This window comes from Lepisosteus platostomus, chromosome 19 (assembly GCF_059453375.1).
Source record: "Lepisosteus platostomus isolate fLepPlt1 chromosome 19, fLepPlt1.hap1, whole genome shotgun sequence".
Classification (NCBI taxonomy): domain Eukaryota; kingdom Metazoa; phylum Chordata; class Actinopteri; order Semionotiformes; family Lepisosteidae; genus Lepisosteus; species Lepisosteus platostomus.
The window spans coordinates 4359830-4382630 of record NC_142629.1 but is presented as its reverse complement, the minus strand read 5'-3'; the positions used below and the strand labels follow the sequence as shown (position 1 = coordinate 4382630).

Below are 22801 nucleotides of genomic sequence, written 5' to 3'. Positions count from 1 at the left end.
TTATTCTTTTACATTATTTCTTAGTAACATTCTACAATATCGGGGACAAAGACTTTCGTCGAACTGAGTGCGGACTGGAGTGCAGAATAAAGTCACCTGGGGAAGAGGTGGCTGCTGCAGATGAGGAGCTATTAACCATGCACCCTGCATTCTGATTCCTGCTTAAAATGCAGCCCTTGTGTAAAACCACTGGCTGTGATGCAAGACAGCGTGAGGTGCTCATTCTGCAATCTAAAATGGCAATCAGCTGCCTTTTCAGGCCAGTGTATGACTATTTCCCCCAAAAAGTAGAGCCCTGGGTCACAGGAGAGCATCCAGCAAGTCAGTTTTACAGCATTTTAAAGGCCCCCTGAAGCACAACATTACAGACCACCTACCAGTTTTGCATATTGCCAAAACACTAGTTTATAATACAATGGCCTATTTGTACACAAACACAATTCCACTTGCAATCCGCCTGTACATTTCATCATACCTGATGCTTCTTCATCAGGTGAACTGCAGTGGCATTAATTTCTGCTGGCATCCATACAGAATCCAACTCTGCAGCTAACTTCTTAAGAGACTCACCTTGAAGTGGATTTTCACTCGGTAGTCGACCCCTTCTTTCAACACAAAGTTCTGCTTCTTCAGAGCCTCCAGGTCACCTGAAAAGACAATGCCAAGGTTTGTTCAGAACATGGTGAAGGACTTATTTGCTACTTCAAAAGCAAATGAAAGTAAGACCTTCTGTAAGGTCTTAACAGATGCATGTAGAATCCCTCTTGCTCTGTTTGGCATTTTCTTGATTTCTATGCATTGTTCAATTAGATAGCAAACAGTACACACATAGTAGGAGAAAGTTCATAGGTGATGTGTCTGTTGGATATCCAGTTACTCATTTAGTCAATCAACTGAAAACTACAATTAAATGTTTCACAATCAATTTGTCCCAAAGTGGAGAATTCTAAGTGAAAGAAACTGATTAAAGTTTTTGCAGAGAGCAATCAGAAACTTGTGCTGGCCCTGCTTTTAAAGGCCTCCTTAAATAACCCACTCCAGAGATCTCCTGTATTACTCCTCGGGAGCCACCTTTCCTTTGTCTCGCCAAGCTTTCGAAAAACACCTCACTGCTTCTTCTCAGAAAGGGAGACCAGTTTCTAATACTAATGCTGAGAAGGAAATAAAAAGAAAAGTGGACTAAAATGAAACGCAAAAAATGCAGTCTGCAACATCACAGACCCGTGAGGCAATGTCGGGGGAGAAGGCAATGCTATCAGCAGGGCTCGTCATGTGAGCTGCAGCAGGAAATCGATTCAGATCGGTGATGGCAGCACCAGAGAGAAGAGATCTCCAGACACTTCGGGAAGAGGGGTTCTTGGCGGCTGAGCTTGCAGTTTCACGTCGGTGACCCTACATCAGGTTTTAACACCGATTGCGCACACAAAAGGTGAAAATCACCAAACTACCGGCAACTTTCAAAGTCTATGCTCTAGTCTTTTCACTGAAAGCTTATCTTGTATTAACATTTTGCACAACTACAAAAAAGCCACCTTATGACGAAACAAGACCACTGGACAAAAAACAGCTATTCTAACCTGTTGAATTTAGCTACAAAATACAACACTGCATATAGTATGGGGCTCCATTTAAAAATGTTGTTGCTTATTACAGACACCTAATGCTTAGCTCTACCTCCGATTTCAAACTCGGCGTTAAATTCGTAGCGCGGAGTGAAAACATCTGGGAGACAAAGATAAATCCATCATTTCAGGTGTCACGAGTCGACAGGTGAGACGATGAATAACCAGGTCTGGCTTTATCTCACTGCTGCAGCCAGCGCGGGCAGGGCTGGTGACCAGTGGAGCTCCTCGGCATCACTCCTCCTGCTAGGGCTCTCCCAGTGGGAGCGAGCGAGCGAGCATCAAAGGAAAGATCAGAGCGGTACGCCAAACAGGATATTTGCATAAAGTGATGAGAGCTAATTTGAGATCTGCCGGCCTCTCCCCCCTCCCACTTGAATGCATTACTGAAAATAAGAAGTCCCCCAGGATAGTTCATTAATGCAACGAATTCTACTTGTTAAAATGGGTCAGCCTAGAAAGTCGCTAACTGCTCTTTAAGGACGACTCTCACTCAACACATACTACATGTATATTTACTGTGCCTGTATATTTTAGGAGTGTATCGTTTTAAATAAACTGCATTTAAACAAATATTTGTTAAAGGGATACAGCAAACAAGGGTACACATTCCCTGCAGTACAGGATGTATTCTACATACACAGCTACTGCAAAGAAGCATCTGTTTCCCCTGTTATTTATAACTCTCCTAGCTTGACTGATCCCTTGAATGTACAGATCCCGTTCTGTCAAAAGTTCTGTTTATTTCCTTCCCTCCAAGAACGTGCATTTGACCAAATTGTCCTCGAAGGTTTTTAAATTGCAGCATCCGCCACAATACTCCTCCTGGCCCGGCGGCAGGTCAGACTGCTTCTGGACCCCTGTGGTCTGCAGCACCTGACTGCGCCACGCAGGACAGATCGAATCCAGGATGCCATTCTCCACAACACATCATCTCCTGGGACACCGAGAGGAGGTGGGTCACCAGCCCGCAACATGTACCTACACCGACATGTTGAGAATACCCACTGTAACCCAACTGCAGTGCAATTCCAGCTGCTTACAGGCTTATTTTACAGATTTTGTACAAAAGGACTGTACATTTTTGACTGGTTTTAGCTCCAACAGGGCACATTTAAACACTCCTTGCAAAGTGAGAGTGCAGGTTCCCATTGAATATTCTGAAAGAGGTTGTTAGGCAATATCTGAGAATATGCATGATTAAATCGTTCACTCTTAATCTCAAATCTGCATTCTGGTCAGCTCTCTAGGGTTGCTGGCTTTCACTGCATTTACCACAGGATTCTGTGCCTTTGACAGGGTAAAGAGACTGCATTAGCGCCTCTTCAGACTGGGCATGTGGCCTTGCAGTGCTTCTCCTGAAACAGTCCCTGGAAATGAACAAAGGCAGGGAGATGCTGAGGCACAGCGACGCCCCGAGCTTAACAAAACTGCAATTCGTCACTGTCAGTTGTGAAATTGTGAGGTTCGCTTCAGTGTCTTCATCTGCTGATTATCAACATGATCCATGGACTGGACTCGCACGGCAAGAGAAAACTGTGGTCTGAAGCAAAATACATTTCAACTATACTGAAGACAACAACCATAGTACCATCTAATATTACCTTCAAAGAAAACAAAAACTGGAAAGAAATGTTCATATACAGTATAAAAAGTGAAAGAGATTCAGTGAGATAGTAATCTGGATGATTACTGTAATTATAAAGTATAAAAACTGATAAAAACTGTAGCTTGTTATGCTCACAATAGAAATTAGAATAACTCTGTTATTACATTAGGCAAAGCAAAGCCCATACAATTAGTTACATTTAGTGTTCATCTAGTAAAAATTGCAATAACACAATTGATACAGTGTATATGAAACATGTACAGGGTTGCTATGGGGAGAATTGTGCCCTTCGGAATGCTGAATCTCATGGTTAAAGTCTCTTCAGCCTAAATCTCCCAACACAACAGGTCAACAGGCATTCAGAACAGAGGGAAGGGAAACCTTTCTGATGATCTTTCACTGTGGGCCTGCACTTTCACTTCCTTGCAGAGTAGCTGCGCCGACAGCTTCCAGATCAGACCCAGGACTTCTCTGCAATACTCACTCTTATATCGTGAACTCACTGTGGGTGCAATAGAACACACTGTACAGCTGAAAGGCACACAGTTTTGCATCATAAAAAAAATAATTTAAACAACTTTTGCCATACTGGGCCCTAATATATGCTATAAAGCCCCACAAACAGCAATGGACTACTGCCATTAGAAAACAAGTGCAGATCATGCCCTAGGAAGTGTAAAAACAGTATTGTCAGGGACAGTAGAGTGAACAGTGACTTGGCCTTAAAATCCTGGAGTTTAAAGAACAGCAGAATGATTAAATCACATTCATCAACCTGGTAGCTTATGCGCCTTGCTTTCGGCAACACAGAAGCAAGCAGAGTATTCTTGCTCACTGTTCAGTGGTCACCATGCACAGGGGTTCCTGCAGCAGTATATAATAATAATTAAGAATGGCTTACACTTATATAGCGGTTTTTCTGGACACTCCACTCAAAACGCTTTACAGGGAATGGGGACTCCCCTCCAGCACCACCAGTGTGCAGCCCCACCTGGATGATGCGACAGCAGCCATAGTGTGCCAGAACGCTCCCCACACACCAGCTATCAGTGGGGAGGAGAGCAGAGTGATGAAGCCAGTTCATAGATGGGGATTATTAGGAGGCCATGATTGGTAAGGGCCAATGGGAAATTTGGCCAGGACGCCGGGGTATGTACAGGGAAGGCGGCCCGAGAGGAAAATTGGAAAAGCCACCACAGGAATGACTTCCTCCGCGCTGGCAGGCATCTTTTCTCTGAGCGCTGACCGAGAAGGCCCCGAGACGCTTCCCCCAGACTCCAGAACGACTTCGTAGAGACAGATTCAGATAGTTCACATGCAAGCGCACGTAGCGGCGAGCAGCACAACGATCCCGCAGGGAGAAAGTACTTCTCTTTCCAAGAGCTGACTGCGATCAACAAGAATCACAGTTACCATGTCGAGTGTAGCTGAACATGATTAAGGGAAATGGCTGCCGACTGGAGAGCAACCTAATTCTATTCATAAGAAAGAGAATGAACACGCCGCCCCTCCGCCTCCTGTCAGTAGAGCAGCTGTGGGTGAAGGCCCCTGTCCGGAGGAGTAATGACCCGGTGCTGCCGGCCCTCCCTGATGGGCCCACAGAGAATCGCTCCATCACCTAGCAACAGCGTGACCTTCTTACGACAACTGTGGACGCCGCTGTGTCACATACAGAACAAGTCAAGGTGCTGGTATTGAGAGCCCTCCCTCGCTCCACACCACTCACCCCACCTTCCCCAAACAGAAGCGACCCCCACCTCTCTGTTTACGCCTTTATTCCTAGACGCCCCCCTCACCTCCCCCCGGATTCGGGTCCGCACGACGCGGGCAGCCCTCGGAGGGGATGACATCATCCTGCACGATGAGAGGCAATTACACTGCAATACAGCCCCACCGGGACCTTTTGTACACAGCATCCACTAAACAAACACATCCATCTCTTTTATAACCTACAGCCTCCCTTATGAGGCTTTGCTGAACATTTTCTGCACAAGCTACTAAGCATTTAACCGGAGCACGCCACTCTCTGCGTTACATTTTGTGTACGACAGGATGTAAAAACTGTCATTAAAATATGCCTTCACTTCCTATTTCCTAAAGGCATTGCAGCTGTCCTCCAGGCCTTTCACACTCGGAGAGCTCCAGTCATGCCCGTTTCTTAACATGCATCTGCAGAAGGAGAACTCGGAGCCGAGCTGTGACCCAGTACAGCCATGGAGTGGGGGGTGCTGGGCTTGTCTTACCTGTCAGGTCCATCGTGATGGGTCCCGGAGCCTGACCACAGACCAGAGTCAGCCTTGTGACCTCAACGTTGGGCACAGTGGGGTCTGGGAAGGGAAGGAGGACAATGAGGTTGGCACAATAATGTCAAGGCAATGAAACAATAAAAGGAAGGCATCAGAGCTGTTGAATATATCCAGATGTGTAACAAAAGTCTATCAGAAGAATTCCATTTATTTTCAACCAGACTTAATCTTTTTTATAGCATGAGGTCCGAGTCTACTGAAACAGGTCTGGAAAGAGCACCGAATTACATCGGTTTGCCACTTGCAAAAACGCAGTTGTCAAATTGTTGTTGTTCTGCCTGAAAGAGGTCAGAACAGGGAGGCCATACTGAGGTACAGTAACTATTCCACAGTTCCTTCAGGCTGTGGACAGCTTCGAAAAATCTGTCCAATTGCTCAGTGATCTGTAAATGGAAATGTTTATTAGAAGAAGCCTTTAAATACACACAGCCTGCCATGGTAACATGGCAGTTTGAAATATAACAGCCTGGACTATAGGCATATGCACTCTTCCATAAAATAAAAATTCACTGGACTGTAAACTTCTCATTGTAATGTTTTACATTTGGACAAGTGGACTACCCAGCTCGAATAGATTACAAATGAAAAACAGAAGACATTCACCTGTGACATAAATTTAAGGCACAGTAAAATAATCTTCTCAGACATGTGAAAAGTGGAATTAAATCTGTTGGTTTTCGGACACAAAATAAAGGCATATTTTTTCATTAGACTATTGTGCTACAGCTCTCTGTTCGGCCTCGATGCACAACACTGCTGGCGTGAGGGAGAAGGGGGCAGCTTTCAGTCAGAAGCACAAACACCCTTTCTTTAGTGGAGTGTCCAGGACTACACAACTGTACATGCACCCATTACTGACACTGGGCTCTCCTGAACTGCTTGTCCAGCACTGACAGTTTATAATGGCTCAGTCTTCATCCCAGTTTAGCACACAGCCACTGGAGTAGTAGTGTCTGTCCTCCAGTCAAGGGAAACATGGAAGAGAGCTTGCCCAAGAGGTGCAATTTTCCCACATGTGGCCCTCAGTGACTTCCTGCCAGGGAATCTGATGCATATTTAAAGATTTGTAATTATTTCAACGTCAATTGTAAGGTATATGGACCGTATTTTTGGCCTTCTAGAAAGCTTCAGCTAATATGGAAATGACTGGGCTTTCCGGCTCAGCTTTGCAGCGGAATGACGAATGAGTATTGGCAAGAGAAAGCTTTTTATGTTTTGTTTAATGCAGCAAAATGAAAGTAATGTCGAAAAGGAAAGAAAAGTTTAAAGTAAATCACGGCCGCCATCTTTTGAACATGCCTCCGTCAGAGGGGGGGAGTGAAGGGCGTAAATTCCTGTTAACCCCAGTAATTCTGCCGGAGCACTTGACACCGTTTCTCCACCATCCAATAAAAAAAAACTCCTTTAGATGAAATTGATCTATACATCTTTCTCGTAGGGCTCAGCAATTTCCAAAGCAGAGCTGAAAAATTCATAAACGCCTAATAAGCGCTGGTCTGTTCTGCAGTATGATTCCCCCCCTCAGGGAGTCCTCTTGGGTTAAAATGCCTGAGAGGGAAATCATTGCGCTCTGCTCTGCATATAAAGACTAGACCTGTGAATAATAAAATGCTCCTACACACAGAGCTGGAAATTAAGGCAAACTTGAAAGCCCCTGGGTGCAACTGAAAGATGGGAGGCTCTGCACCGCTGAGCAAGGTCAGCTCCCATTCATAAAGACTGCACCGCTGTAGCTCCGTCAGAAGGAGACTAGCAACACAAAAGCACAAGCAAATACTTTATGTACAGCCTATAAAATGCCATTATACACTAATTGAAATCTTAACATTTCTAATAATTTGATGCAAGAAATAAACTGCATATCTGCATAAAATCGCATCTTTAGAATAAACCTGCTGTGACTTTCAAGCCATCCTCTAGATCTCTAAACAAGAAAGTGTGTAAACAAAGTTCTTAATAGTAATTGCAGAGATGCAAGGAGTCACAGAGCAGTTCAGTGAAGATCTGAAGGCCTCCTGGAAATCAGACTGACAGAGTGATGATTATTCTTCTTCTTCTTCTTCACAGCCTTAGTCCCAGACTGTCCTGGGGTCAGCTGCTTTGGTTGCTCTTCTCCACTTGTCTCTGTCGAGCACATCTTCCTCACTCACTTCACATACCTCCATATCTTTTCTCACACAATCTATCCATCTCTTTCTAGGCCTGCCTCTTCCTCTGTTACCTTCCACCTCAAATTCCATTACCCTCTTTGTTACTTCCTCAACGTCCCTCCTCATGATATGTCCATTCTCTCGGTGTCTAATCTGCTTCCTCTTTTATTTTTAACAAGCACCTTTTACATTTTAAAACACCTCCTCTAAATGGCATTTGGAGAGCCACACATCTTAGGATCAATAGATTTAGTGTTAACCTTTTGATTCTTTCACAGAGTTCAATATGTGCGAGACAACAGTATGTTTGCTCAGCCTGTCAGTTTCTTTGTGAAATAACAGGTACGTCTCCTCACACAAGAAAATCCTGCGTGCAGAGCGAATCCAACACTATCAAACAAGGTCTGATCTCGGGATCACCTCACATGCACTACTGCTGCAGAAACAGCCACAAGACAGAGCTACGTTTCAGCCTCTTGGCCCCATGGAGCAGTCAGACCACAGCTACAGGTGTGCAAAGTGTAAGCAACTTGCAGGAGTACTGTACAGTTACCACTGGTATTTCTGGAAAAAAAATGTTGCTGAAAGAAAACCATCTTTAAGCAATATGTCTAAGTAAAGGTGTAAACCCATCACTGATTTCAATGGTAAATGAAGGTTTATCAATATTTACAGCAGGGGTGTCCAATCCTGGTCCAGAGGGGCCCCAACCCAATTAGTCGTACAGGTTATCCGTTTCTAAACACATTAGCAAAGCCTATTGGTGAATTAAGCATTTAATCTATTTGTTTAAAGAAAGTTTCTTTGAGGGCTGAATAGGATACAGATTATGTTCTGTATAAAGTACTTGATTTAACAAATAACCGGATTAATCGATCGTAATGGATATTGTTTTGAAAATGTAATTTAACAGTGACCTATGAATTCAGGTTTGGGGAGTTCCAATTTAAATTTCTCCCCTCTTAAACAGCCAACGAGCAGCCTGTGTTGGCAAACAAAAAGCCGCTTATTTGCACATCTTCAGTGCACATTAATTAAGAGGATTATACAGCTATTTTAAAAGCTCTTTCTTAACTAAAACTAATGTTTTAGTTGCTCAATGAAGAGCAATGAGAGTTAATTAAACGCGCTGGCATCACTGTGACCCTAACGTTTGAATGAGTAGTCTGCATTTTCCTGTGCTGCTCTAGAGCAGACCAAAGAGTCTCTGCAGAATATTGCAGCCTCACACTTTGAAATAGATCAAAGCAATTGCCCTTGGTGGTTGAAAAGAACAGTCCTGGACTTCATTAGATCACTCATCGGCAGATTATTTTGAAAGAGAACTTCATTCTGTTTGAAAATCAAATACCCTGTTCAGATGACAATGTTTGTATCCCACTGCTGTAAGAGTATTAATGAGGAACCTTAATATGAGGAGTTCTGTAAGGAAAAGTAATGTGTTTAATCCGAATTCGAATTTCAAACTACGTTTTTCCTGTTGTATTAGGAAATTGCAAAAGCTCAAAAGGATTTGTGATTCGCAGACCAGGAGTGTGCGGTCTTTCGCCGCAGGGGGATTTACGGTTATTATTTTGCACGGATCTGAACTCCTTTAGTCTGGAGAGCAGGGTCTGAGAGGGAAAACACTCTGATGAGAGCACAAAGCAAAATGGCAGCAGGCAGGGGAAATGCTGACAGGAGCCCCAGGGGAATCAGAGTTGTGTTATATACACTTTATACAAACCCATCCATCATCATAACCCGACAGAAAAAAAGCTTTCAATTCCATTGATTCATTATAGGGGCAATTTCAACAGTGCGGCGGTCTATTCACTGCAATGCCATATATCAAGTATTTGACATTGTGCCACAGTGATCATTCTTCCCCATGGGTTTCAGGTGCGATAACCAGCTTATGGTGATGCCCCCCTCTTCGGTTCACACACTTGCTATTTTCTATAGCTGCAGACAGACAAGATGCGAGATTCTTATCTGGACCACATTCCCAAGGGGGCAATGGGAAATTACCTGCCACCCTCAGTCACCTGAAAGATTGGGAGAAGATATGGGAAAAAACCCAGGAAGCAGAGGATTCCAGTTGGGGCTGAGCCTCTGCTGTCCAGGAAGAGAGCAGAGCCTCCGTTATGTGCTGCGCCAGAGGAAGATGAGCCCACTGTTTCACCACCACCTTTCACCAGGGAGGCTGTAGCCCACGACTGTGATGAAGAGTGTCAGTAAGTTGCACCTCCTGGGAGAGGATGAACCAGGCGTCGCAGGTAATAAAGAAAGGGAACCAACTTTCTGGATGAGCTCTCCTATTTTGTCAAGTTGAGGTGCTGCAGAACCTAAGAGGTCAAACACTTGACACAGGCGTGCCCCCCTCTCCCGAGGTACGCCCCCTCCCCTCACCTGCCACCACCGGGCCGGACCCCAGCAGCGCCTGCTTGTACTTGTTCAGGCTCTCGTCATCCTTGTCCAGCTCCTGGATCTCCTGCAGGGACTTCTGCGCCGGAGGCTGGTAATTCAGCTCGGTCTCCTCTTCCTCGTCCGCAATGTGCTTCTCTGCCTCTTTGTCAGCCATGATGTCTGGGGAGAAGACAAGGAAGTTAAATAAACTACATGAATAGTCTTCCAGGGATTGCTTTCCACAGCCTCAGAAACCACACCTTACAAACGTTAAGCAATATTCTATATTTGATTTGGGTTAAGTATTCCGAAAACAAGTTTTTCTAACTTCATCTGGCCACTACTGCCCCCAAGCTAACAACGGCTCCTCAGGCTTGTAAAGTTGCTCAGGAAGGGCCTAAATGTACTCCATTTACTCTATGAGCTTTGGAGATAAAGGACTTTCTAATGTCTCCAAAGAGCCTCATTCACCCGATAAAGCTCATATTCACAATACACAATACTGCCTGATTACTGTTGACAGTAACCAGGCAGTCTAACCCAGTCTTGCCTCAAATTTCATTACAGTAACTGGGTTAAGGCCACCAGATTCCTAGATTTTTCACTTCTAATGGATGAAGCCATTTGTTTAGGTGGTATTTTCATACATTTTTTCCCCCGATTTTCCAAACTAGCTGCCCTGTGATGTATATTAATATTCAGTCTGTTCACTTCAGAACATGAAGCTTAATTATAACCTCAAAGGTGATTTCTTTTTTATTGCTCCACACCACTAGGGATTTTGACCACAGAGCTGAAATGCATTTCAGGGGGATGTTTCTGAAGGCTTTGTAAAACCATCAAGGACCCGTGTCCTTGTGTCACCCCAGACAATAGGGGAATGCTGTTATTACTCATCCTGTTAATTTCCTAAATGAGCTTGTTAAGCATGTCATGCAAAGGAAATATATCCTCCCATTACAGCTATCAGTTGATCTGGGGGTTCAGTACCAGCAGCCTGTGAAACACTGCATGTCGTTTTTTTTTTTAACAGTGACATCAGGCTTTGCTTCTGTCTAGACAGGCACATTGTAATGCTCTGTGGAGGGCAGATATCCTTGGTGACAGGGACAGAGCACAGCTGTGCAAGTGCAAGTCTCTGCAGTTCTTGCATTAACCCTGTCATGACAGCCATGTCTGCACAGAGTTTGACTGCATTCCCTGTTCATACAGGACAGAGTTGCAGGCTGTAACCTCCAGGGGCTGCCTCAGAGACCACCTACACAATCGGTGGAACACCAACCAACAACAGCTAATTCATTCCCCTTACTTTACTGGCTACAGAATTTAAATAGGAATATGAAATTTGAAAAGAAAGAATTTGGCACTCATGTACAGTAGCTGGTGTACTCTGCGTATAAATATAAAAGGTGTAAACCTGATACCACTCGTGTATTTTTAATACTCCTTCTTAGAAGGATAGCTAGAATCTGAAGTACTGTAATTGTATATATGTAACACTAATAAGCATTTGCCGTCTTGCTTGAGAGAGCCTGCCCAGACATTTTAAAGCAATGCACAGTGCCATTATGGAATGCCATACTTATAAAAGCATCCTTAATGTGATCAATACTCTTTTCAGAGCCATTATTCCAGAAGCCAATTAGACTCTGGTACACAGCACATTTGCTGCATTTAGATTCTATCAGGACTGCAATAGGCTTCTGCCCAGAACTCCTGATAAGATGAAACATCACAAACCATTTTAATTCTGGAATTAACCAGCAGAGCGCAGAAACAACAGAAAACTCGGTAACCATTTCCAGAGAGGACTATGAAATAATGAAATGAATCTTTTTAATACGAAAATAAACAGTAAAAGTAAACCCAGGTTTGAGCTCCACAACCATCTTCAGGCCTCTGGACTGGTTTCTCTGAAGCCCACTGATGCAGCCCTGACCTCCACTATCATCAGGGCAAACAAAACCAGTGAAACTTGACACACCTTCACATTGTAGAAGTAAAGATCTGGTTTTGGATTAGCAGAAAAAGGGACTCTTTCATAAGGAGGAATCAACCCATCATTTAATTGTCGTTCAGCTCAACATGCAGAAAAGTCTGTTACTAAATTCCTCGCTGTGGTATATCAAAACCTAAAGAACTGGTGAAAATGCTCTACAAACAGCTAACACAGTCGTCTTCTGGCTTCCTTCCAAACAAATGTTCTGTTCTTTAGCTGCTTTTAAAAAAAACAAATTGACTTTATTCCTAATACCCTGAGCTGTGACCTCATCCTGACGTACACCAGAGTCCAAAATTAGTCCCAGAGTGTTTATGTGGAAGTCAGAATTTAGAACAATTATTTACTGAGGGGAGATACAGCGCGTTTCTTGGACTCGAACAGCTCCAGAAGGCTGGCAACTGCCAACAACTTCTGCAGCTAAACCTGGCCTCCTAAACAACTGCCCTGGGAGCTAACTTCCAGAACTATAGGGTGCAACACAAAAGACGTAAAGTTATATATTCTTCCAACAGTAGTGGTATAAATAAGCAAATATAAAATGTGCTAGTATTACACCATGTCAGCTAAGAAGTCCAGTAACTTCTCAACACTATTTTTTCTTTAGTGATTGACAGCTAATTTCACAAACACTTCCTTAAGAAAACAGAAAGCATCATGAAGGAATGTCTAGGCCTCGCAATACAGAGTATTTAATGAACAAACAGCCAGTAAGCTAAAAAAATATGACAGCACATGTAACAGAATACTGTGGAGGAGGGTGTGAAGGGCTGCTTTTTGTACCTCTCCTTCTGCTCAGCATGATTGCCGAGGGGCAAGACAGTGTTTTATATATTTCAGTGTGTGACGCAAAGAGGAATTACTTATCGTTCACACTAAATCGTTTGTCTTACCTGCGTTGGCAATGTGGTCAACACTTCTAAGAACATTTGGCCATCGTGGGCTGGATCTTGGCCAGAGACAGAAGGGACGAGACAGCAGCATGTTCTGTAGTTTGGTGCAGCAGCATGGTGCGTTTTTAACAGCAGTACAAGACCACGCTTAACTGAGCAAGAAGGCAGGACATGCGAATGACTGCTGTAAATTCATTACCGTCTCCGATGTCACAAAGAGCTCTCCAGTAGGAGAGAGAGGCACACAACAGGAGCTGAATGCCACACCTTGATGATATCAGCTACACACACCTTAGCTCAGTCATGCTCAAGGTACTGGGATACCACAATTGTTGAAGTGACTATGAACACAACTAACCTAAGCACCATACAGTAGTTTCTACTTTATGATTTGCATTTACATTTACAGAGAGGCAGATTACTTGACCCTAGCAATGCAAATCAACTTAGTTAAGCACTACTTATTAGCAAACATCTAAGAATCTGAAAATTACTTGGTAACAGACAATATCAGAAGCAATATGTGTGCTAAAGTGAGTATTTTAACTGCATAGTGCTGTCTCCAGAAGCTGGTAAATTTGTAAAAATTGCAGTGTTAACGTGGGCACTGACACCCTCCTAAGTATTAGGCGACTTGGTGAAGCATTTTTTGTGTACATGACCTAAATCCTTCCTGAAATTTTTAGCGTTGGCAGATACTACTAAAGAATATTGCAAGTCAACTGGTCACAGAAGCCCCTTTCTTTACATGTTGGTTTTATACCACGCAACGTCACACAAAATGAAGTCTGACCAGGAAGAACATGGCCTGGAGGGAAAAGGCACTGTTTTGGATGGAATTAGGCAAGAGAAATTCCCACAGCCTCAGGCCGGACAAGATTCACACTCAGCGCACAGCTGTGTCCAAGGGGCCGAACTGACCCACGGCTCTTTTCCAGTCCGCTGCCCTGGTCGGACACCTGGAGTGGATCAAACAGCTCAGAAACAGAGCTACGACTCATCCAGCTGCCAGACTGCCCACTGAGAGGGAGTCGGGTTTCCGGGCCACAGTGCCGAGCGGAAGAGAGACCGGCTGCTGTGCAGCGAGGCGGGGCTCGTTCCAGCCGATCCATCCACGCCGAATTGCTAACAAGCTCCCGGTTTCAGGGAACCCCGTTCACACTGCTGGGGAAAAAAGAGCGACGCCGAACTAACACACTGGCTTTGAAGTGATCCGAGAATCGGTTTGTCAGTCTCAACGTGCGCCATTATGAAAGCATTTAAAACCTCAATGCCAGCATGAAGAACTGCCAGTCATCTCCTGGGTCTGTTCGTACTGAAAGACTCAAGAGTGATAATCGAAACTCTTTTTCATTATTCATGAGTCCACACTGCTCCTACCGAGTACCGTAATGGTATTCGCAAATTGTATTATTAAACAAAAGTTCTGCTTCTGTCAATGACACCGATGTGAAAACGGCAAGAGAGGCACATGGTTCTGTTGCAGGCTCCAGCATCAGGCCAGCACTGTGGGCACCGGCTCCTGCTCCTACAGCCTCTGTCCCCATTACCCTGCTTGTCACAATCTGGTCTCCCAGAGGTCACTACCTGGTCTCCCACGGGCTGTCCACTGCCACCCTCACCAGAAATCACCGCCCGCCTTGTGTCGCTGGTTTTAGTACGATAACACCCATGGCATGATTGCAGTAACTGAATTGTGGAAGTCAGAAGCATGGATCTGTCACTGCAAGCTCAAGAAACAAAATGCGGTTCAGCCGATTTCTTGTGAATCTGCTCTACCGACAAGCCCCAGGATAAGTCTGAGGGATGGCTTGGACAGACAGATGCAGGTGAAGCCCCACATTGTGGCTTGATGTATTCTTGAACCATTCATGAAATTCAAGTGCAAATGCTACAGAAATACGTTTCTTTTCGAGTCGAAAAGGGGCAATATTTCCTTATCGGACCAAATTAAAATGAAATACACATATAGTACTGTACATGAAGGAACAAGTAATGGGTTTATTCCAGGTAGAAAAGAGAAGAAGGAAAACAACGTTTTCAGCCTTGGCAGCTGCGTCACCTGAAGAAGGCTCCATGTTTTGTGTTTTCCTTCTTCTCTATTCAGCCTGGAATAAACCTATTACTTGTTCCTTTGTAGCCTACGCATGCTGATGCAGATCCCCACCTGAACTAGTACTGTTCATACTGTATATACCAGAAATTTAAAATGCCAAATCTAAAAGTTCTAGGCAAATAAGCTACCTAGTTAAACCTAGGAAAGTAATGAAAGAATCCTCCTGAAGAAAGCAAGATACCTTAATACCAGAAGATCTCAGTAATCGTAATCATCACCGCGACAGCCTGAGGGATACATTTTCACTCAGATGCAATTAGATTGTTCCATTGTCTTTAATTCTATGAACAGACACCCTGAATTCTAATGGTTTTTAAGACGTTCAGTCTGCAGAAACAGGATTTCCTTCGACACCAGCCTATTAAATGTCTGCTAGTTCAGAGTCATTGCATGGAGCTAGGCCTCCCTTCACATTTGAAGTATGAATATTGCTTATATTCATTGATGAGATATTAATGCAAAGTATTAATGAAAATGCCAAGCAAAATGTAATAGCATGTGATCTTAGTTACTGTTGTATGAATGTACAGTATATGGAAGAACTGCACTCAACCCTTCTTCATTAAACTTTGTATTATCGATTCAGCTGTAGAATTCTATCCTCCATATCTTTATTGTCCTCAATGCCAACCCTTCTCCTGTGGCAAATGGGATGAATGTAGTCAAAGACACGGAGCATGACCTCCGGGATCATTAGCAGACGTACCCTGGCCCTCATGGGCACATTGCGATGAAGCTAGGGGCCGTTCGGGGCCAGCAGACCTGCTTCAAAGTCACATCACACGGCTGCATTTTTCAGCTCAGCAGGTAGTGAAGAGGAACAGATGTGGACGTAAGTCCCACTAAATATTCTGAGGTCAGTCTGATAAATACTGGTGTAAAAGAACTAGACAAGGCAGCAGGGCAGATGAAACAGTGATGCATATTTGCCCTAAATGCACCACAGCTCCCTTTATTGGTAAGGCTCTCCTCTGCATTCTGACCTCACAGAAGCAGCTTATCATAAAATACAGACCAACTCCAGGACTTGGATGAAATGTGTGGAGGTAGAAAAAAAGCTTTACAGTGAGGCAGCAGAGCTGAAGGGCCTTTCTGAGGATTAAGCATATCCTGATCTGCTGCCTGTTCCTCCATAGCTGCTGAGAGGCAGAAACACTCACCACAATAAGGAAAGGAAGCAAAACTAGAGTAGGTCTGTGTCAGTATAAGCATTCTTGTAACTTAAGAGGATTTTAAAATGATCTGCATTTGTTTTCAAAGGAGACAGATTTTTTTGCCGATGTCGTAAAAGAGCACGGATAAAACTGCCCAAAACCTGTGACAAGGCCAGGCGTTGGTCTGTTTTGAAAACCTCAGACTACGGCCACATGGTTGCTACTTGGTGTTCCTGCAGTATTCATGGGATTTCCTCAGCATGGACGGAGTTTTAATTCACTGACCCTTTCCTACACGCGCACAATCCCTTGTCTTCACTCGGGCACTGCCAGCAATTTGAAATCATAAAAGATACATGATGCAATACGCACAGACAAATCCAGATTGCAGGAGTGTCTTACATATTACATTCCAAATGCAGTCACTTAAGGCTGATCCACAAAGAGCAGCATGAGCCGTGGTGTAAGGGATGCTAGGATGATAAAAAGATTCCACACTGGGGGAAAAAAAAAACCATCTAGTGCACCACTGTTCTACAGCATGTAATGGATTGTTCTGTAACAGCGCATTAGAAATCAGAGACACCATACAGGGAACAACCCTGATTCAACAAACCAGGGATATAAATGCAACTGCTCTCCTCTGTATGACAACATGCTCAACTTCTATTCTTAGAAAGAATGAAGAATCAATCCATCGATCAGGACCAATCAATATACTGTAGCAAGACTCCTTTTGCTTTGTGGTTCTCCAATAACTCCATATTCTCAAAGAAATAAGAGCTATAATATCAAAGATAGTCTTTTGTGACACAGAAGAAATCATTAAGATACGGCTGTAAGGCTGAATCAAATTTACACCTTCAACACAAAAGCACTGAGAAATACACTCCAGAGCACAGAATGGATTGTACAACTATAGACAGGAAATATGAAATTCTGCAGTGTAATTCAAACACCGATCACTTCACCTTCTAAACATGCGGCTTGCAGGGTGATTATCTACTCATCACCAACAGCCACTAATTCCCCTCATTTGGCTTTTGGAACAGCATCTCAGAGCAGCGCTCTGCAAAGCCCAGCCCCTCACCTCTGTAGCAGACGGTGAGCCACAGGAGCTCCAGAACCTGGCCCCCAAGCCCACACACGTCCAAGCCCAGCATCGCGTCCCTCCCGAGGCACTCCGGAGAAGGGGTGGTGGTGGTGGTGGTGGGGACGGAATACGCCCCTCGTGTTAAAGAGGAAAACTTTTACGGGCGAAAGCCTGCACTTTCTATGTAGAAAGCCAGAAAAGCGATCAGCTGTACATCCTTGCTGGCGCTGGGAAGGGCAAGGCAAGCCAGAGAGGAAGGAGGAGAGCAAGCTCTGGACTGTCGGCGATCCCGTGCCGCCTCTGCTGCAGTGAGGGAGCTGCGATGTGGAAATCAGACTCCTGTCTGCAGATGCTATTGATCTGCAGGCAGGCGCACAAGCCCCCTGCCTCAGTGCTGTGCTGCTTCGCCGCTTCTCCGCTCATTAGCTGGGAGGCTGCGATGAGCTCATCCCTTTTCCTGAGCCCCGGCGGCGATGCGCACCGGAATACAGAGAGGAGCTCCCCTCTCCCGCTGCAGGTGGAATACGTAATGCCTTTCCGTCCCCGGGCTGCTAGGGCGGCCTCCCCTGAGGTGAGCAGGAGGGGCTCCCTCTTTGATCTGTGTCGAGGCACACGATTCTCTCCCCCTCGCTCATGCTGGGGATTACAGCCTCACTGCAGACAATGCATCACAGAGCAGGGGCGACAGGAGAAGTTGCAGAATCAGTTTCCCCGTTCTGCTGAGCTACCCTCTCTGTTCTCTTCTCAGCGTTACAGATCTTTAACGAACCGAGCCCCACCAAACCCCCTCGCTTGTGTCCTCTTAACCTAATAAACCTCACCAGCCGTCCTGATCTTTAGGTGAACTGCAATTTCTCAATTAAACCATGAGGGTTAAGGGAGAATGTTACCTAGAAGTCAGAACTGCAGTAAGCCATACTGCATTTAAAAATCTGAGAAGGGTGCAGCAAGCATCAAATTTAGAAGCCGTTCAGAGCTGGCTTGGTGCTCTTGCACCACACAGCAACTGAAATGTCACATCCTCTCCTTTTATCACTCAGCTAGCATCTACAACAGGATGTGTTGCAGCATTCAGAGCATGATTCTCTTTTTTTGAGGGGGGGGGAGGGGCATGGTTCTTGCAAAGTAAAGCACAGCACACGCTTTTGGAAAGAAGAAAAAAAGAGTTGAAGCTGGAGAAGCTCGAGACAGTGGGCAGCAGGCAGTTGCCAGCTCCTGTTGATTCTCAGTGCTGCAGTCTGGCAGGCCAGACAGCTTGGACTTCATTTCCCTGGTCTCATTCTGAGGTTATTAAGACAATTTCACACAACTGAAGAATACTCCTGTTTTGTTTGAACAGGGTCTACGAGAAATAAAGACATGCTAGTAATTTAAGTCACTCTTCGTCAGGTGAGGGAAGTTCCTTAACACCAGAGAAAGATTTCCTGATTGCAGCATTTTTACCTTTTAATCTAGTCTCGCTAGATCTCAGAATGAGTTTGCACACCAACTCCCCTGTATGGTGACCTGGGAGTGGGTGTACTGTAGGAGGGTTTGTCCTTCAGGCAAGATGTTCAGCTGAGGTCCTGACTACTAGGTCATTAAAGATGCTCTGTTTGCAAGAGTAGGGGTGTTAAACCTGGTGTCCTGGTTTAAGTCCACGCTCGAATTGCACAAGCTGGCCTCCCTAAAGTTCCTCCTTTACCGAGCTGAAGAAATTTCGTACTTCTCCAACTGAACTGTCTGGCACGTGGGGCTGCTGGTGCAGAACGCCTGTTGTGCTTCTGAGGCTGCGCTGCAGTGGTTAATGAACTTGTAGGCGAAGCACTTCGACATCTTTCGAGATGAAAGGCGCAACACAAATGCAATTAAGTACTACTATCAACTGAGCTCCAAATAGGAAAGAAATCATGAGGCCAATGTCGCATCCACAATACTATAACAGAAAAGGATTGGTAAACTTTTGCATCAATGCCTTCTCTGCACAGAGTAGTACAAGCTCGTCAACACCCTTTTAAGAAAGACTGAGGAAATAACAGTAGGTATCACCTGAAATGCAAAATCAACTCAATCACATGTGAAGAGTAAAGCAATATCTTAAGCAGCAACAGGATACAGAGCAACAGATCAACTGCACAAGAGCCAACCACAGACCCAGCTTCTGCAGCTCCTCCGCTCACAGGAAGAGCTCAGAGATGCGCCAACACGCATGACTCGCCTCAACACGCGACATCTCCCTGATAATGACACCTAGGTAGCTACACTTCGGTGTGTGCCATTTAAGAGGAAATGCATTTAAATAACAGTGATGCTGGGGCACAGCTATTATTCTGAACTGGAGGCAATGGTCCACATTCAGCAGTTGTGCAGCTTAGTACTTGTAGGTGCCCTCAGAGACACGAAAGGGTTATTGTGATTAACTCGGAAGTTTACACAACAATACTGCCGGTAAACACTCCCTTTCTCCTGGGAATTCTTCACATAGTGTGACACTTTTAAAGCCGGGCTTATGAACCGCCATAAAAAGCTGAAGCTGAAGTGCTCAACTGGCAGACAAAGCACTTCCGTCTCTGTGCTCGCTGCTGAAAAACCACAGAAGACACGTCTGTTGTAAAAAAAAAATGAAGCATGCTCTTAAAAAAATATTCATTTTATAGTCGGCTCTCAAAATTCCACAGCTAACTATACATAGATATCCACAATATTTGTACAAAGACAAATACATATATTCAGTTAATAGATCAATATTTAATTACATAATTCAGACAAGACCTATTCAATTCCTCTCATATGCTGAACAACCTCCCAATACACTGGTTCATCGTTTCTTTCACCGGCAGTGCTCAAACATTTCTGAGATTTCACAGCACAACCTCCCGAAAGTCACCTGAATTTAAAAGTCCTGTCTTTGTCAGGGAAAGACAAGAATCCAGTGTGTGCACAGTTGTCAAGGGCAACTGCACCACTGTTGCTCAGAAAACATAACCAAGCCAACATGAAGACAAGGTTCTGTTGTTCTGGGTAGCTTTGTTTTAGGGTTGGATGTTAGCCTTTATTAATGTTTTCTATAGGAAAGACATTAGTTAAGTATAACCTTACTGACAAAGCTCATAACCAAGCTTTACTGTAGACTAACTGTTATGTTACTAACCTGAACCCTTAACTGAAGTGTGACTAAACCAAGTTCTCTGTTCTTTGAAAAGATTTTCAGTTCCATATTTCATACTGTGAAGCTCTAAAGCTTTGATCAACACCCTTCCACACTGGTTTACAAAGCGATGTCAATATCAAGATTCAATCACCTGCAGTCTGGTCTACTGATACTGTAGTGTCTATACTGGAAAAAAAAAATTAGTTTTCCACCTGAAATAATCAATGCAAAAGAGGAAAATTATGTTTGGGATGGATTATGTGAAACCTAACAGTTCACTCTATAACAGGAATACATATCCAGCATTAAATGCAATTGAGAATAAAAAATGAGACTCAGAGGTCATGTAAATTCATTGTCTGAGCGAAATGAAATGTTCAAGGCAGGGAGGTTTGTGGGGAAAAAGACAACCTTTAGAAAATCCTGCACCAACAGAATGACACATTTCTTATCGTGGGGTTCGGTACTGTACAAAACCCTCTTCAATTTGTCATTTTTCCAGTTTTAGACCATCAATAAACCATTCAATAAATGCTCATCACATTTTTTACATTCTGTTCAACGATACTCTTCCCTGAATGCTATACTGCTTTAAAACATTAAGGGAAATAATGACTCCCTCCCTTTAATCCTGAGGATAGCTCTAAAGCACTATCTTTTGGAATGTGTTAAACATGTTGTGAATTAATTAATCTAAATTTAAATAAATCCTCCATAATCGAGGACAGATAAAATGCTTTGCGGCTGTATTGCTCCACCTAAAAACACAGCTCTGAGTCACTTCCGGAGTCTGTAGAAACAAGCAGCAGAATTCACTCTTGACCTTATATGTGCAGATTTACAGTACTTATGTAAAGCACCTGCAAGAGGAGACAAAAAAAAACTGACTAGGATTACTTCGCCTTGTTTTACATCAACTCTCTTCAGAACTCTGAAGGCAAAAAAAATCAAGTAGCAGAACAATGCAAAATGAAAAACTGGAAAAGGTTGCGCTAAGCATGTTTGTGAAATGATTAAAAAAAGTGGTCGTCTTTTTACACATTTAACAAATTTGGATACAGAAGTTCATTTTGGGCCAACTGTTCTCAGTTCAGCAAGGTTTCTATCACACCACTTGTTGATTCAAATGATTAATTCCAAAACCTCAAAACCAGAATTTACAATGGTTATATTACATTTATCAATGTGGAATTTAATTTAAAGGAGTATTTCACAAAAGAGGAACTTAAGAGACTTCCCCCTCTAACAAATAGGTGCTTGTGCACGCACACACACACACATAACCACACAAGCATGCCAGTCACTTATTTCCTGCAGCCTCAGCAGGGCTAGCAGAGCTGTCATCAGACTCATCTGTGGTTAGCCCCTGGTACTTCAGAAAGACACTTTTTTTGCTAATCATTCACGAGCAGCTCCTACAGAGTCTGTGCTTATTTTCTAGAATTCAAACGTACATCCAATTTAGGGCAAAGTCACTCGTTTGTCCTGCTCTGAATCAAATTTAGTTGATAGGATATTTAGAACAGCTACACATTTAAATAAGTGTATATTACTTTTCTCTAAAATGTATAGATATTAAACATTAGCATATGGCAGAAATATTGTGCTAACCCAATAATGTAATAATGAAAATTTCCTCACAAAAATGTCATGGTGCCTTCCATGTCTCTTCTTTATATATTTGTTTCTTTCTATATGAAAGATCTATACTAGTGAAAGGGTACATTTAACTGATCCTGCAATATTCTGAAATCATCCAGTGCAAAGGGCAGGCAATTCTCAATTTCCTGTCTACATCAAGAAATATGGGGTTGATTTCCAGGAACTTAAAATACTGATTTATTTTCACCACTAGCTGGTTGTGAAAACCAACAATAAGATAAAAAGTAAGATTTGATTTCAAAGCCAAATGTTTTTTTTTCCTGCTAGTTAGGTTTTTACAGTCTTCACCATAAACTTGATTCCCCTGCAAACTGAAATCCTGACAAACACTAGCATAGCTATCTTCAGTCAGTCCACACAGAACCAGTTCTGCATCACGACAATGGTGAAGTTTGATGACATTTTTATGTCAGGGAAAAAACAGGCTCAAATAACTCAAAAACCAGAACAAATGCCATGACAGAAACAGGTTCCACACACAGCACAAAGCCTCCTGATAATTCTGGCACCTGGAATCTGCAGTGTCCCTACAAGGAAACAGACCCTGGTTTTTAAAAAAAAAGCTCAGGCAGAAAGATAGTTTTCTGTACCCCTAGAAATGAGCACTGGTGGACAGAGTATAAGATAAAATAAGATAAGATCACTTAAATGGTGATATACAATTTCTTGCTTTAGGAAT

The 22801-nt window shown here is 43.6% G+C and overlaps 1 protein-coding gene and 1 long non-coding RNA gene across 5 annotated transcripts in view; one reads left to right on the top strand and one right to left on the bottom strand.

Annotated features, from left to right (window-relative positions):
• Positions 1-22801, bottom strand: part of arhgdig (Rho GDP dissociation inhibitor gamma) — a 28839-nt gene that overhangs the window by 3233 nt on the left and 2805 nt on the right. For 3 of the 4 annotated variants that reach the window (XM_088612970.1, XM_088612971.1, XM_088612968.1), the window contains exons 2-4: positions 10079-10255; positions 5475-5558; positions 571-647 (exon numbers count right to left, since the gene is read on the bottom strand). In XM_088612970.1, coding sequence (XP_088469096.1) covers positions 571-647; positions 5475-5558; positions 10079-10250 — 333 coding nt within the window. In that variant the 5' untranslated portion in view covers positions 10251-10255. Of the gene's footprint in view, positions 1-570; positions 648-5474; positions 5559-10078; positions 10256-17327; positions 17701-22801 lie in introns of those variants that run through there. The other variant, XM_088612969.1, reaches the window with a different exon arrangement.
• Positions 833-4005, top strand: LOC148644927 (uncharacterized). Its single transcript, XR_015928523.1, has 2 exons — positions 833-2577; positions 2922-4005. It is a non-coding gene; the product is annotated as an uncharacterized LOC148644927 (long non-coding RNA).